The sequence below is a fragment of the Cnephaeus nilssonii genome, assembly GCF_951640355.1.
Source record: "Cnephaeus nilssonii genome assembly, chromosome: 13".
In the NCBI taxonomy this organism is placed as follows: Eukaryota; Metazoa; Chordata; class Mammalia; order Chiroptera; family Vespertilionidae; genus Cnephaeus; species Cnephaeus nilssonii.
In genome coordinates, this window is record NC_137084.1 from 65,313,180 (window position 1) to 65,328,797 (window position 15,618).

The 15,618-nt window shown below is 40.2% G+C and overlaps 1 protein-coding gene across 3 annotated transcripts in view; it reads left to right on the top strand.

The window, feature by feature from the left end:
- Positions 1 to 15,618, top strand: part of CNTN5 (contactin 5) — a gene marked incomplete at both ends in the record, with an annotated part of 647,340 nt that overhangs the window by 206,690 nt on the left and 425,032 nt on the right. For 2 of the 3 annotated variants that reach the window (XM_079788975.1, XM_079788976.1), the window contains 2 exons: positions 6,545 to 6,668; positions 6,796 to 6,971. The exons of the other annotated variant lie outside the window; for it this stretch is intronic. In XM_079788975.1, the coding sequence (XP_079645101.1) occupies positions 6,545 to 6,668; positions 6,796 to 6,971 (300 nt within the window). The remainder of the gene's footprint in view (positions 1 to 6,544; positions 6,669 to 6,795; positions 6,972 to 15,618) is intronic. 3 annotated transcript variants of the gene reach the window in all.

Here is a 15,618-nt window from a genome sequence, read left to right on the forward strand (position 1 = left end):
ACTACTTTTTATAAAAGATGGATTATAAAATATCTGTTAATAAAAGATTTGAGAACCACTAGCCTAAATATGAATGTGCATCACTTTTCCGCAATTCTATGTTGTTTTCTGGTCTTGCTGAAACCAGAATGGATGAGGTTATTACTAAAACTCAGGGATAACAAAAAGGAAAAGGAGAAAGAAGAATCCTATTTACATATATAAAAGCCTAAGCGACTGAATGACCAAATGACTGAACGACCGTAAGACCAGTCAAGCAGTTGCTATGACATGCACTGACCACCACAGGGAAGACACTCAATGCAGGAGCTGCCCCCTGGTGGTCAGTGCACTCCCATAGCCAACCTCCTGTGGCCAGCCAACCTCCCGCAACTGGCCAACCTCCTGCGGTCCCTCCCACTGGCTGGCCAGCCCCCCATCAGTCCCAATCGGGGGGGCCGCCCAGCCAACCTCCCATGGTGCCTCCTCCCAGTGGCTGGACAGCCTCCTGTGGTCCCTCCCTCTGGTCGGCCAACATCCTGCAATTCCTCCCCTTGGCCGGCTGGCCCCCACAATCGGCCCCGATCACCATCCAGGCCAAGGAACTCTATCTGTGCATGAATTCGTGCACCAGGCCACTAGTATAATAAAAGGCTAATATGCAAATTGACCAAAAGGTAGAATGGCCAGTCGCTATGATGCACACTGACCACCAGGGGGCAGATGCTTAATGCAGGAGCTGCCCCCTGGAGGTCAGTGCGCTTCAACAGGGAGAGCGCCGCTCAGCCAGAAGCTGGGCTCATGGCTGGCAAGCTCAGTGATGGTGGTATAAGCCTCTGCTGCCTCTGTGGCAATGCTAAGGATCTCCGACTGACAGCTTAGACCTGCAGGGAGCAGGCCTAAGCCATCAGTTGGACATCCCCTGAGGGCTCCTAGACTGCAAGAGGGCACAGGCCAGGCTGAGGGACCCCTTCGACTGAACGAATTTTGTACACCGGGCCTCTAGTATAAATATAGTATAAATATACTAGAGGCCCGGTACATGAAATTTGTGCACTGGGGGGATTGTCCCTCAGCCCAGCCTGCACCCTCTCCAATCTAGGACCTCTTGGGGGATGTCTGACTGCCGGTTTAGGCCCGATCCTGAATCAGGCCTAAATTGGCAGTCGGACATCCCTCTCACAATCCGGGACTGCTGGCTCCCAACCGCTTGCCTGCCTGCCAGCCTGATCACCCCCTAACCACTCCCCTGCCAGTCTGATCAATGCCTAACTGCTCACTCCCGGCCCAATTGCCCCCAACTGCCCTCCCTTGCAGGCCTGGCTGCCCCCAACTGCCTCCCCTGCAGCCCTGGTCACCCCCAACTGCCTTCCCCTGCCAGCCTGGTTGCCCTAACTGCTCTCCCCTGCCAGCCTGGTCATCCCCAACTGCCCTCCCTGCCAGCCCAGTCACCCCTAACTGCCCTCCCCTGATGGCATGGTTGCCCCTAACTGCCCTCCCCTGCCAGCCTGGTCATCCTTAATTGCCCTCCCCTGCAGTCCTGGTCACCCCTAACTGCCCTCCCCTGCAAGCCTGGTTCCCCAAAACTGCTCTCCCCTGAAGGCTTGGTCCCCCCCAAGGACCCTCCCCTGCTGGCCTGGTCACCCACAACTACCCTCCCCTGCTAGCCATCTTGTGGCAGCCATCTTTGACCACATGGGGTTGGCCATATTTGACCATATGTGGGTGGCCATCTTGTTCAAGGGTGTGAGGGTCAATTTGCATAGTACCTCTTTATTATATAGGATGTGTGTGTTTGTGTGTGTGTGTGCATACACACTGGAGGTCTGGTGCACAAAATTCATGCATGGGGAGGGGGATGGGAATGTGTCCCTCAGCCTGGCCTGTGCCATCTCGCAATCTGGGACACCTCAGGTAGGGTCCCTAGGCCTGGCTGGTAATCAGGGCCTATTGGGACTTTCCTTCCCCCGTCTTCAGGCAGCAGGCCCGCCCCTGCCACTGCCACTATCACTGCTTGCCATCTGTGCACGGCTGCCCCCTCCCCAGTCACTGGTCACCTCCCTCTGTGGGCAACAGGTGTGGGGTGCGATCACTTGGCTGGCCTGGGCCTCCTTCTGCAGGGCAATCTCAAGGCCGCCAGATCAATTGCCCCACAGAGGGAGGCCCCGCCTACCGCCTCAGTGCTGCGGGTCAGGTAGCCTGGGCCTCCCTCTTTGAGGTGATCAATCACAGGGCTCTGCAATTGATTGCCATGCAGAGGGAGGCCCTTCCCACCATGCTGGGGCTCTGGGATCGATTGCTGCACAAAAGGAGGCCCTGCCCACCCGGCCAGGGCTCTACAACTGATTGCCGCGCACAGGGAGGCCCTGCCCACCTGGCCAAGGCTCTGCGATTGATCGCTGGGCAGAGGGTGGCCTGGGCCTCCCTCTGTGGGGTGATTGCGGGGGATGCAGGGCCCCCCGACCCCTGACCAATTGCATCGCACCCTTCTTAGCTGGCCTGGCACCAGTGTGTGTCATAGCATGGTTGTCCGGAAGGTCATCCGGATGGTCATTCTATTAGGTTGTTCTGCTGTTAGGTCGTTCAGTCGATTTTCATATTGCGCTTTTAGTATTATAGATATATATATTTATATGAATGTCAGTTTAGATTTACAAGTATAATTCATTAAACATCTCCACTTTATGTCACTCTATATAATTACCTCTAAACCTTGCCCCTGGCTTGCCCCCATAACTGAGATCATCTTTCCCAAATAATCTGAATGATCCTATAGTGTATCTTATTTTTCTGATATAAAACTAAGAGAAAGCTATCCAGGAAAGTTTAGTCATTACCTTTCTTACATGTCTACCTTCCACGTTTTAGTTAACTATTTGAAGATCTATTACTTTCGTAAGTGCAAATTCTTTGGGAGAAATATGTTTCCCTCAGAGAAGAGAGAGAAAGGATGGTGGACCAGGCATGATTTTTGTAACTACAGGATTTCACATACCCTGAAATGATAGGCCCATAGCAACCAATCCTATCTAATAAAAGAGTAATATGCAAATTAACCATCACTCCGCTACAAAATGGCTGCGCCCATAGCCACAAGATGGCGGCTCCCAGTCCTCTTAGCCCCAGCGGAGTCCGCCCAGTAGCAGCAGTCCAGGGTGTCTGGCTGGGAGGCACCAGCACCCAGCGTGAGCCGCGGGATCGCTGGCAAGTGGCGGCTGTTTGGGGGCGGGGGTCTCAGCCGCCCCCAAGCTGCAGGATCCCCTGGCAAGCCGGTCTGAGACCCCCGCCCCCAAGCTGCAGGATCCCCTGGCAAAGCGGGGTGGCTTGGGAGCAGGGGTCTCAGCTGCCCCCAAGCCACAGGATCCACTGGCTGGGCTGGCTGCCTGGGCTGGGGTCTCATGCCTGCAGGGCCGGGCACCCCCACTGCATGATCACCCAGCCAGTGGCAGCAGCCTGGGCTGGGGTCTCAGGCCGGGAGGGCTGTGCACCCCCACCGTGCTATCTTCAGGCCAGCAAAGGCAGCCTGGGCTGGAGCCGTGCACCCCCACCGGGCTATCCCCAGCCAGGCTGAGGCGGCAGCCTGGGCTGGGGTCTCAGCCTGGCCAGGGCTCGATCCCCTTCCAGTGGTGGCAGCCTGGGGTCTCAACCATTGAGTCACACCAGCCAGGCAGATATGGAGGAATCTTAAATGTGTTTTTTTATATATAATATATATTTTATTGATTTTTTACAGAGAGGAAGGGAAAGGGATAGAGCGCTATAAACATCTATGAGAGAGAAACATCAATCAGCCAATGCTCTATCCACTGAGTCAAACCAGTTAGGACTGTCCAATATGCTAAATAAAAAAGCCTATCTAATAAAGAGGGAATATGCAAAGGAGGGCTTTTGGGGGTGACCGGGGTATCAGGGGAGGGCAGTTAGGCATTGATCAGGCTGGCAGGGGAGTGGTTTGGGGGTGATCAGGCTGGCAGGCAGAGCGGTTAGGGGCAATCAGGAAGGCAGGCAGGCAAGTAATTGGGAGACAGCAGTCCTAGATTGTGAAAGTTATGTCGGACATCTCCCAAGGGTAAGGTAACCAGATTTTAACATTGGTAAAGCAGGACACCATTGACGGGGGCGGGGGGGGGGAGTTCTTTTATATATATATATATATTTATTTTATTGATTTTTTACAGAGAAGAAGAGAGAGGGATAGAGAGTTAGAAACATTGATGAGAGAGAAACATCGATCAGCTGCCTCTTGCACACCCCCTACTGGGGATGTGCCCGCAACCAAGGTACATGCCCTTGACCGGAATTGAACCTGGGACCCTTGAGTTTGCTGACCACTGGCCTAGGTGATATAAGGTGAACAGAACAAAGGAAAAAGATTTGTTCTTGAAAAAAGAAATTCTTGAACCTGCAAGCTATACAAAATGACACGAATATATATCTAGCAAAATTCTTGAAATTAAAGGATGAGGAAAAAGGCTTATGGGCATCCAGGCATAAACTCCAGTCCCTGGGAAGTGAAGAAAGTCAATGTAGAATTCAGACATCACCATGGTAATATTAAACGTGAACAGAGAGAGAGAGTGGAAGGATATCTATAGTTATTAAGAGTGAATGACTAATTTGACACCCAGTCAAGTTTTCTTTTAGTTATAAAGACAACAAATTGATATTCTTAACCATATAACAAGGAATATAGCACATATGATCTTTAAATTAGGGGGGAAAAATAGGAAGCAAAAATGGAAACCCATAATGAAAAGACATAATAAATGTTTAATATCATAATAGGTAATAACTATGAATAAAAAACCATGTGAACTGTGATTAACAAACAAAACTGAGAAAATTTAGGAAATAAAGTGGGGGGAAGTGAGAAAAAGGATGCTGATTTCATCTTTCTTTGTAGCAGAGAACCAAAGATCATTTCAAAACTGAAACAATCCTCTTCTGAAGAAAATACACTTGAAATACAATCTAATATTTCACAGATAATAACCACTAGCATTTTAAGTTCAGCCATCTACAAATATTTGTAGTCTGTTCATTAAAAGTCCGTTCAAGAAAAAACACACTCAAAAACATTAGCCCTATGAAAAATTAACATTGTGTGTGATGGCATCTGCCTGTTACACAACTATCTCAAAGATTTCTACCATGTTAAGTAAAGATTTTGATTTATTGATTATCATGATCTTTGTGTTGATTTACCGTCATGTAAGTTTTGAAGTCTATCTACTCAAGTTACAAATCCATCAAGCTAAAAATTGCAAAGTATAAGGACATTGCTTTAAGCAATAAATGTATTATCTTTATTAATAGATGGACTCATGATTATAAAAGAAGTAGAGGCCCGATGCACAAAAATTCGTGCAAGAGTAGGCCTTCCTTCCCCAGGCTGCTGGCACCGGCTTCCCTCTGGCACCCGTATCCCGGGCTGCTTCCCTCCTATGGCCGCTGGCAGGCACCCGGGACCCAGGCTGGCTTCCCTCTGGCCCTGACTTCGTCAGGAAGGACATCCAGAATGATGTCCAGAAGACGTCTGGTCTATTTAGCATATTACCCTTTTATTATTAAAGATAAATCAATAATATTCTCAGAGATAGTATCATCATTGATTACTCTTTGCTGGGAATTGGTGCACTCTACCTAGACACATGCTTTTTCACCCCTTACAATGAACTTTATTTCTAAGAGAAAAATGAGAGAGAAAGGATGAGAGAGTGCACGCTAAGATACTTTTGGAGTTGACAATGAACAACAAAGAGATACAGAGTATGGATAGTCATAATAGAATAAATGTTGTTCAGACTAGTCACTTGTTTTTCAGTCCATAATTTAGCAAGTCTTTCCCCTCTGCTATTCTCCAGAATGACAATCTTTTATACCTCTTGTCTGTTTTGACATTTTTCAGAACATAAGATTTGACACCAAAGAATCTTAGTTAAAATCAACTATTTAGGGTGTGGTTAATTTTGCAGAAGTCTATCAGAACCTCAGAGTTTTCATCTTTGAATTATAAATAATTCTTTCTACACTTTAGCATTATCAGCACTAAGTAGTGCTTGATTGAATAAGTGAAAAAAGGAATATATAAAGAACGCATCAGGGCCGATGTTTTTATATCCGCAGCATCTAAGTAATAACACAATATTAATTCATATATTTTTTCTTTATTGTATATTATTTTTAACATTCTAAGAGCTTACAAACTTTTAGGTTTTTAAAATAATGTTTTTGTTTAGTATTATTCACATAATAATACTCTGCTTTAGGTGAATATAAAGATATATATTTTAAAATATACAAAAGTAATGCTTGAAATGCTTGTTTTCCATTATATATATCCTATTTTTATGAGAATTCTCAGTCAACTACAAAAAAATCTATTTAAATCTCTACAATCTACTAAAACAATATAATTTCATAGCAAAGCCTTTCTTTTGGTAATATGCATTGAATACAAGGAAAAAGCAAGAATTTTGAATGCAAACATAATTGAGAAAAAAACAACAACACATGTCTTGATATTTCAAGAAATTTTAAACTGTATCTATCTTGGTCCTTACAGAAAGTGTGGACTATGGGCCAGTGTTTGTGCAAGAACCAGATGATATAATTTTCCCAACTGATTCTGATGAAAAGAAAGTAGCACTGAATTGTGAAGTTCGTGGCAATCCAGTCCCCAATTACAGGTAAAAATTCACTGTTACTTTTTTTTCTTAAGTCTTAAAAATTCCCTTCAATGAAATTCTGACACTCCCAGGGAGTATTATAATGTCTCAAGTCATTTTCACAATTTGTCTTCTGATTTTTCCTTAGATGGCTTCGAAATGGAACAGAAATTGATTTGGAAAGTGATTATCGCTACAGTTTGATCGACGGGACCTTCATTATAAGCAATCCAAGTGAAGCAAGAGATTCTGGCCATTACCAGTGTTTAGCAGCCAACACTTTGGGAAGTATTCTTAGTAGAGAGGCCATACTTCAGTTTGCCTGTGAGTAAAGTTTATGTGTTTTTTCTTTGTGAATATATGTAATTTCAAAGTTATGCAAAAGCCTAAAACCTCAGATTTTAAAACAGTAGAAAAATCTTGGTAAGGATTAAAACTAGAAAAACAATGCCTTTCCTCCTGAGAGATTTTGAAGTTCCCCGAAATCTTTGCCCTCTTCAAATTTTTTAAATTGATTTTAGGGAGAGAGGCAGGAGAGAGCAAGAGAGCGAGAGAGAGATTGATTTGTTGTTCCACTTATTTATGCATTCATTGGTTGATTCTTGTATGTGCCTTAACCAGGAATCAAACCTGAAAACTTGGCGTATCCGGACAACGCTCTAACCAACAGAGCAACCCAGCCAAGGCTGTCCTCTTAAAATAAACAACCTTTTAGCCTGGGAGGAAAAAAAAAATCTTATTCATGAAAGCAGATAGTTTTAGAACTCAAATATCTTTTGAAATCTAGCAAAAAATAGACTTCTAATTCTGTCTGCTTTTTAAAATATCTACTTTCTGCCTCTATTCTTTTACTGTTTATTATAGTGTATTTGCTATAGAATCTTCTGGACATAAAATTGCATAGTATAAAACTTCTGCTTCTGGTAGTTAACCAAAGAAATGCCTCTGAAATGCTAATATTTTAGATTCTGACTAGAACTTCCTAACCAGTTTTTCCAATTTTTTTTATTAGAGAAAAGATACCATGTGTGATCATATATATATATTATATATTTTAGAAAATGTATATTATATACTATAATATACATTTTCTAAAATAGATCATATATCTAATTAACCAAATGTATTGATTTTAAAACTCTTGCAATTGTTTAACTTGTGATGAGGGCTTACACCAAATTGAGGATAGAGTACAAGGTGAAAAAATCTTAGTTTTATTTCTTAGTAAGTAATCCTACTTGATTTAAATTCTTGAGGATTACAAATTATAAAATATAGATAGGAGAGTCATGAATCTTTGTGTTAATAATTTATATGTAACTATATTGGCTACATAATTCATCACAAAATGATTTTTAAGTTAAAATTACATCCCAAAGAATGGAATAATTAAGATTTCTCTATACAATCTTCATCACATATTATTTCTAATTAATCAGAGTGCAAATACCCTACTATACGAGTGTGAAGGACAAAAGGAAAGAAAGAAATGATAATGGATCTGTTTGGAGAACATTGATCTAGGCCCGAGAAAAATCAAAATACTGTCTTTCAAAGTAGATTTGGCTAAGGAGTTTATAAAGGTACTTAACATACCGTATTTTCCTGCGTATAAGACGACTTTTTAACCCAGGAAAATCTTCTATACGCCCAGTCGTCTTATACGCCGGAAAATACGGTACACCAAATATGCCATGATAGTAGCCTAGATATATTGTTTTTATTTTAGAAAATAATTATGTGGTACATCAAAGAACCTAATACTTTTCAGAATATGGATTTAAAAAGTAACTTAATAATACAAAATAATCCTCCTAATTTCTTTTCTGTTCAATAGAGTCTTTTCAGCAAATTCAGACAACATGATATGCAAATATTACTGGCTTATACCTTTTTCTTTGCACTATACAATCTGAGACATATACACTGATTCATAGTAGCCTGTATATCAAATGGGTTATTTTCCTCCCAAAATCAACAGTGGCAGCAAAATAGGTGAAGTTTTCTACATGCTTTAGAGGAGAAATATATTTACTAGAAGAGCCTACATGCCTTTTAAAAATATTTTCATTGAATTTATTGGGATTACATTGGTTAATAAAATTATATAAGTTGCAAGTGTACAATTCTATAATACATCATCTGTATTGTGTGTTCACCACCCAAAGTCAAGATCCTACATGTCTGTATGACTGTGCCTTCCTAGGATTCCTGCAAAGACTAGTCACAGCTATCAAATACTCACCCCCAGCTGCAGTGAGCACATTGATACCAGCACGTACAGTTCATGACTAGACAAGGAAAGCTCACTGTTATTTATCTATATCTATTATCTACCTACCTATCTATCTACCTATCTATCATCTATTTATCATCATCTATCTATCTTCTATCTATCATCTATCATCTGTCTATCTATGCCTGTCTATCAAGCTATCATCTATCATCTATCCATCATCCATCATCTATCTATTTTACCTGTACAGCATCAAGCTGTTTTGAGATGAATTTAGAGCAATATTTGCTTTATTTTTAGCATAAACATCTGGGTAGACATATATATGTATTTGTTGGTAGCATTTATGTCCCTGTGCCTCCCCACACACACTACCCTTGACTCAACATTGTATTCTGGAGGCCATGTGTGTGTGTGTGTGTGTGTGTCACAGCAACCGGTATGCATAAGATCTGAAACATGCCTGATTGTAGCAGTCAGTCATTTTCATAGGGAAGGCCACTCCTGTCTCAAAATTAGTCCCCCACTAGATATCATGTATATACTGATGATATAAAAATTAATTTCTTTAGGTTTAGTTTTATCTTTTTTCCAGATGATATTTGGGAACAAAAATGCAAATATAGATGGTACAGAGAGAGTGAAGAGTCAATCAACTTGCTTTCTAGTATACTTAGGTATGAGCATGGATACTACCGGATGCTAGGAGTCAAGATAGTTGTGTGATTAGGGGCAGAAAATGAGGGAGGAAATTGGTGAGCAAAAGAAAAGTGCCTCTGAAAGGAAGTGAAAGGATAGATACAAAAGTAAAATAACATTAAAAAACAAAACAAACAAAAAAAAAAACTTTGTGGCAACTTTCCTTTACATTATGATTTTCTATGTCCAGCCTCATAGATCCATAATACATTAACTCACTGTTAATTGTTAATAGAATATTTAAAGTTCAAAGGGCTTTTGGGTGGGAGGGACCTCATTACTCTTGACACATTTTAAAGCTGAAATTATTAATTCTTTATTTCTATCAACCACTATATGTAAAAATTTAAATATTCGTTACACAACTAATATTTCAAGACTTAGTAAATTTAAATAATTATTAAAGCCTATTTAATCAAATTACATATTCAAATCTAATACATGAGTCTATTGTTTTAAATGTCATAAAATTTGACAAAACTGGTAAATTATCAAAATTATTATTAATCTTTTCATTAATATTTATAACTAAACTCTGCTTATTCTTGAGTTATACTTTTACTAGAGGCCCGGTACACGAATTTGTGCACGGGTGGGGTCCCTCGGCATAGCCGGCGATCAGAGGCAATCTGGGCTGTCCCGTCTGGTCCCTATTGGGGCGATCGGGCCTGCTGGCTGGGGGAGGGAGGACCACGGGAGATTGGCCGGCCAGCCCCTCGATCGGGGCTGATGGGGGCCAGCTAATGGGCGGCAGGACTGTGGGATGTTGGCTGGCTGGGGGAGAGACTGTGAGAGGTTGGCTGGCTGCGGGAGGTTGGCTGTGGGAGCACACTGACCACCAGGGGACAGCTCCTGAATTGAGCGTCTTCCCTCTGGTGGTCAGTGTGTGTCACAGCAACCGGTTGTTCAGTTGTTCAGTCATCCGGTTGCTTAGGCTTTTAAATATATAGATACTTTACTGAGTTTACAACAATTTTATTATGTACATATTTTTACTTTTTATACATTAATGTTATCATATATATATATATATATATATATATATATATATATACACACATATACACACACACATATATTTACAACAACTTCATCAAATACGTTTCTCTACTGTGACTTTCAAACATAAAATAGAAAAGAGGATCATATTACCCAATCTAGAGTCAGTGTCTGAATTATCAGCCAATTGAAATTTGGTTGCTTCATTCAGAAATGAGACCTCTTTAATGGACTCAGCCTCTTATAATTCGAACGTTATTTTTGGTTTATCAGTGATATTTTAAATCTATAGCTTTTACATAGGCTTTTGCCTTTTGGAATATTACATTTGCTTAACATGATGTGATTCTAAGACCTATTATACAATGTTAAATAAACATTAGATGGGTCTCTTCTAATTATATTTCTAGCAAAAGGTACTAATCTATATTATAAATAGATATATATTTATTAAAGATAATAAAATATAAACATATCTTATTAGAGTCATCTTTCCTTTGCATGAAAATTACATATATATTATAGATACACACATACATAATATTAAACTCTATGATTCTGAGTAACAGATTTGCTTGAATGTTTGCAGATTGAACTTGTTTATATGCATATGCAAATTGTCAAATTTGTCTACTGTGACTCTCTTAGTTCTGGCTTCTTTGTCCTCTTATTAACCAGAAATATATTTTAAGATATTCTAGCTTTCTTCTAATTACATATTGATCCATTACCCACCCCCCAAGTCAAGCCTAGATGTAGCTACTTCATAATGTTATAGAAACAAAAATCTAGGTGCTATAAGGGCATATAAAATTGTTTCAGATAAGTTCTGGTGGTGGTTAGGATGACATTACTAAAATAGTTTAGTAAAAGAGATTTTTAAAAATCTTTTTACAAAAGTCTTGAGTTTATATTAGTAGCTTATACAAGAGTAGGCAAAAGAAGGTTTATAGTTGTTCACATGGAGCATAATACAATAATTAATGAATAATAATACAAAAATAAACTGAGTTTTATGTAATCACAACTATAAACCTACTTTTGCCCAGCCCAGTATTTATTGAATACTTACTTTTGTGGCAGAAATGTTTTAAATACATTAACTCATTTCATCCTCATAACAAAAGTAGGTTGTTATTTTATAAAATGTAAATCCATTTTATAGATGATATATCTTATTTAACTATAGTGATACTCAATCTTTTCCTATTATAACATAAATAGGTATTATATTCACTTTATGACATACTAAATTTAATTTTCAATTCCTCTCTCAAACTGTAATTATATTACAATCTTTACAAAAGATTTCTTCACCAAACACCATTTTATATTTAATTTATTAATACCTGCATGATATAACAAAAATAAATAGTAGTAACAAAAATAAGTATGTAATCATTATGTCTTTCTTCTCATTGTTCAAATTTAGTAAATAAACCACTTTCTTAATTTTTCAAATTAAGTAGATCTTTTTATAAATCTGAAATTTGGGGATTTACAATAACTTTGCTATATAGTTATTTTTTTCTTAATATCATATTAATTATTTTGATAAATATTTCTCCTTATAATTAAAAAAATAATTGGATGATACATGGTTAGGACCTGGAAAGTTAAATTAACTAAATGAATTTGAGACAAGACAAAGATTACTGTGGCTATTATCAAAAACTGACAATATTGTCATAGATTGTGGGTTTTGAAGAGAATGGTGGTAAGAAAGTGAGTGTAGGCACCTTTTCCTGGTGATTTAGCAATAGTAAGTTATACCTAGTATGTGGAAAAATTAAGTTAAATATAAGACAAATTTAGTATATTTTAAAGCTTTTTTCCAATTGATTTTTCACTCAACATATTAACACATGCAAAATAGCATATATATATATATATATATATATATATATATATATATATGTATATATATATACATATATAATATTTATTTTTATTTATTTATTTTTTTTAAATATATTTTATTGATTTTTCACAGAGAGGAAGGGAGAGGGATAGAGAGCTAGAAACATCGATGAGAGAGAGACATCGACCAGCTGCCTCCTGCACACCCCCCAACCGGGGGATGTGCCCGCAACCAATGTACATGCCCTTGACCGGAATCGAACCTGGGACCTTCCAGTCCGCAGACCGACGCTCTATCCACTGAGCCAAACCGGTTTCGGCTATAATATTTATTTTAATAGTATGTTTATCTTAACATCATTCCAAAGGTGAATTATATGACTTGCTATATAAAATTATGTACTACAATAAATAAATCCTATATAATAAAAGCCTAATATTCTAAGTGTCCTGTCAACCCGCCAGCTGTTCAACCAATCAAAGCGTAATATGCTAATGATATTCTAAGGCCATTCAACTGCTCGCTATGATGGGCACTGACTACCAGGGGGCAGACAGTTGACTGGTTGACCCGTCGCTATGATGTGCACTGACCACCAGGGGGCAGACAGTTGACCAGTCGACCAGTCGCTATTATGTGCACTGACCACTAAGAGGCAGATGCTCTGACTGGTAGGTTAGCTTGCTGCTGGGGTCTGGCCAATCGGAACTGAGCGAGATGGGCTGGACATGCCCTAGAGCCCTCCCGCGATCCCTCCCCCGCTGGCCAACTTCCCACATCTCTCCCTGGCCCCAATCATGCACCGGTGGGGTCCCTTGGCCTGGCCTGTGCCCTCTCATAATACAGGACCCCTCACGGGATGTCAGAGAGCTGGTTTCAGATCTATCCTGCAGGCCAGGCCGAGGGACCCTCTAGTCCTATCTAATAAAGAGGGAATATGCAAATTGACCAGCATGCCATCACAAAGATGGCGGCCCCCATAGCCACAAGATGGTGGCACTCAGTCCCCTCAGCCCTGCCAGAGTCTCCCAGTCCTTTCAGCCCAGCTGGGGGGGGGGGGGGTGGGGGACGGCAGGCACACGGTGCGGCCAGACCTGCCCTCAGCGCCCCAGCCACCCAGGGCCAGCCTGAGGCGCAGGCAAGCCTTGGATGGCAGCTGCCCAGCCGACGCCCAAGGCGCAGGCAAGCTTCGGATGTTGGTTGCCCAGCCACCTAGGGCTGCCTGAGGCTCAGGTAACCAGGGCTGGCCGAGGCTTGTGCTGCCGGCAGTGGTAGCAGCAGAGGTATGATGGGGCATCGCCTTCCCCTGATCACTGGTCGCCTCCCGCCCCTGAGGGCTCCTGGACTGTGAGAGGGGGCAGGCTGGGCAGAGGGACCTCCCCAACCCCTCCAGTGCATGAATTTTTATGCACCGGGCCTCTAGTATGTAAATAAGTAAACAGAGTACCAAGAAAAACAATGCTTTTCTTAGTAAGAGGTCCAGATAGTGTAGGCCATAATGTCTCATAATTATTGTGGTCAAAACATAAATACTACTTAGGAATCCAGTGGTCAGAACAAAAGGAAAAATACAAACATTTAAAGGACTCTAATTTTCCCCAAGTTTCTGAAGAGAAGAAAATCTTTTCTTGACATTTAATTGTCATAGAAGTTTCTCATTTGAGGCTTTATATAGAGATCATAACAACATCCCTACATCACTTCAATAGCAAGTTTAATTAGCCTGACATAAAACCAAACCAATTCTTTAAATGTAACTAGAATTTAATCATGAAGCTATTCACTGCATTCATTTATAAATTCTTTTCTAAATTTTGATCTAAGCAGCTAATGGATTTGAGCAGCTGCTGCATACTGGTTCATCTTCCCCTTTTAACCTACCCCTCATATGTCTAAATGTCTATCCATGAGGATCTTTTACTTAAACGAATACTTATAAACATGTCTCAGCTCAGTCAATGTTAATAATGTACTTTTGCATTAATAAATACATACCTCATTGGGGTATAATAAAAATTAATGAGGTGGAGAAGCCATGCCTGTGAACTGTTTTTTAAGTTCAGGAAGAAAGACATAAATAAACACAAAGTTGATGTATTATTGCTAGTGATTATTGTTACTGGTTATCAATAAGATTTTTTTTACAAAGTATGTTTTATTCTTGTAGCTTATGTTCATCCTAAGGATAATTTCCTCACCTAGTATAATGATTTCTCTTCAGTGACAAGCAAGGATACATCATTTAAAACTTTGTCACTAGATTAGCTTATTACCATGCTGATGAGAATTTTGAATTGATAATGTGACACTACACATTCTTAAACATCCTTCAGAAATCCAAAGCTCATAGCAGTCTCTCCAAAGTTTGGATTTTTAGAAATAATTCATACCAGCAAGTCAAACATAAAATGAATCAAGAATAAAATCTCCTCCTTATGCTGCCTCTTGCTTCAAAAATAACTTTATATGACATCCCTGGTAAACTGATAGTTCATATCTAAACTCAAACATATTGCTTTTCAGGGCATTTAGATTATTTCTATTCAGACTATTTCCTTAGTTTCCTTAAGCAGTTGATTAAAATAACCTCCTTAACTCTTAGAGAGATTATATGATTTTTATAGACTTTGTATTTAAGCCCTTTTATTTAACCTTTCATTTTTATACAAAACTCAAAAATTACTTCTCTGGCTTTTTCATAACTTTTTCTCCTAAAGTAATATTGTTCTTAGATTTTAAAAGCACATTTTACTAGCATTTAACATCCATGGAAATTATTTGAATAATTGCTAATTCCACAGAATATCCAAAGCTTGGTTTCATTATTCTGAGGCTTTATACATAATAACTCCATTGAAGCATTTGAAAATTAATTAACTTGAGTGAGTCACTTTGGCATGGATGGTTTTATTATTTGTAAAAGTATCCAATTTTATTGCAAAACTAGAGGCCGATGCACAAAATTCGTGCAAGGGGCTCAACTTTTGCAGCCCAGGTTGCCTCGGCTGGCCCTTGCAGCCCTGGCTTCATCTGGAAGGTCATCAGAAGGACGTCTGGAAGGTTGTTCAGCTGTTCAGTCTAATTACCATATTAGCTCTTTATTATATAGGACTAGAGGCCCGGTGCACGAAATTCATGCACGGGGCAGGGGTGTGTGTCCCTCAGCCCAGCCTGCA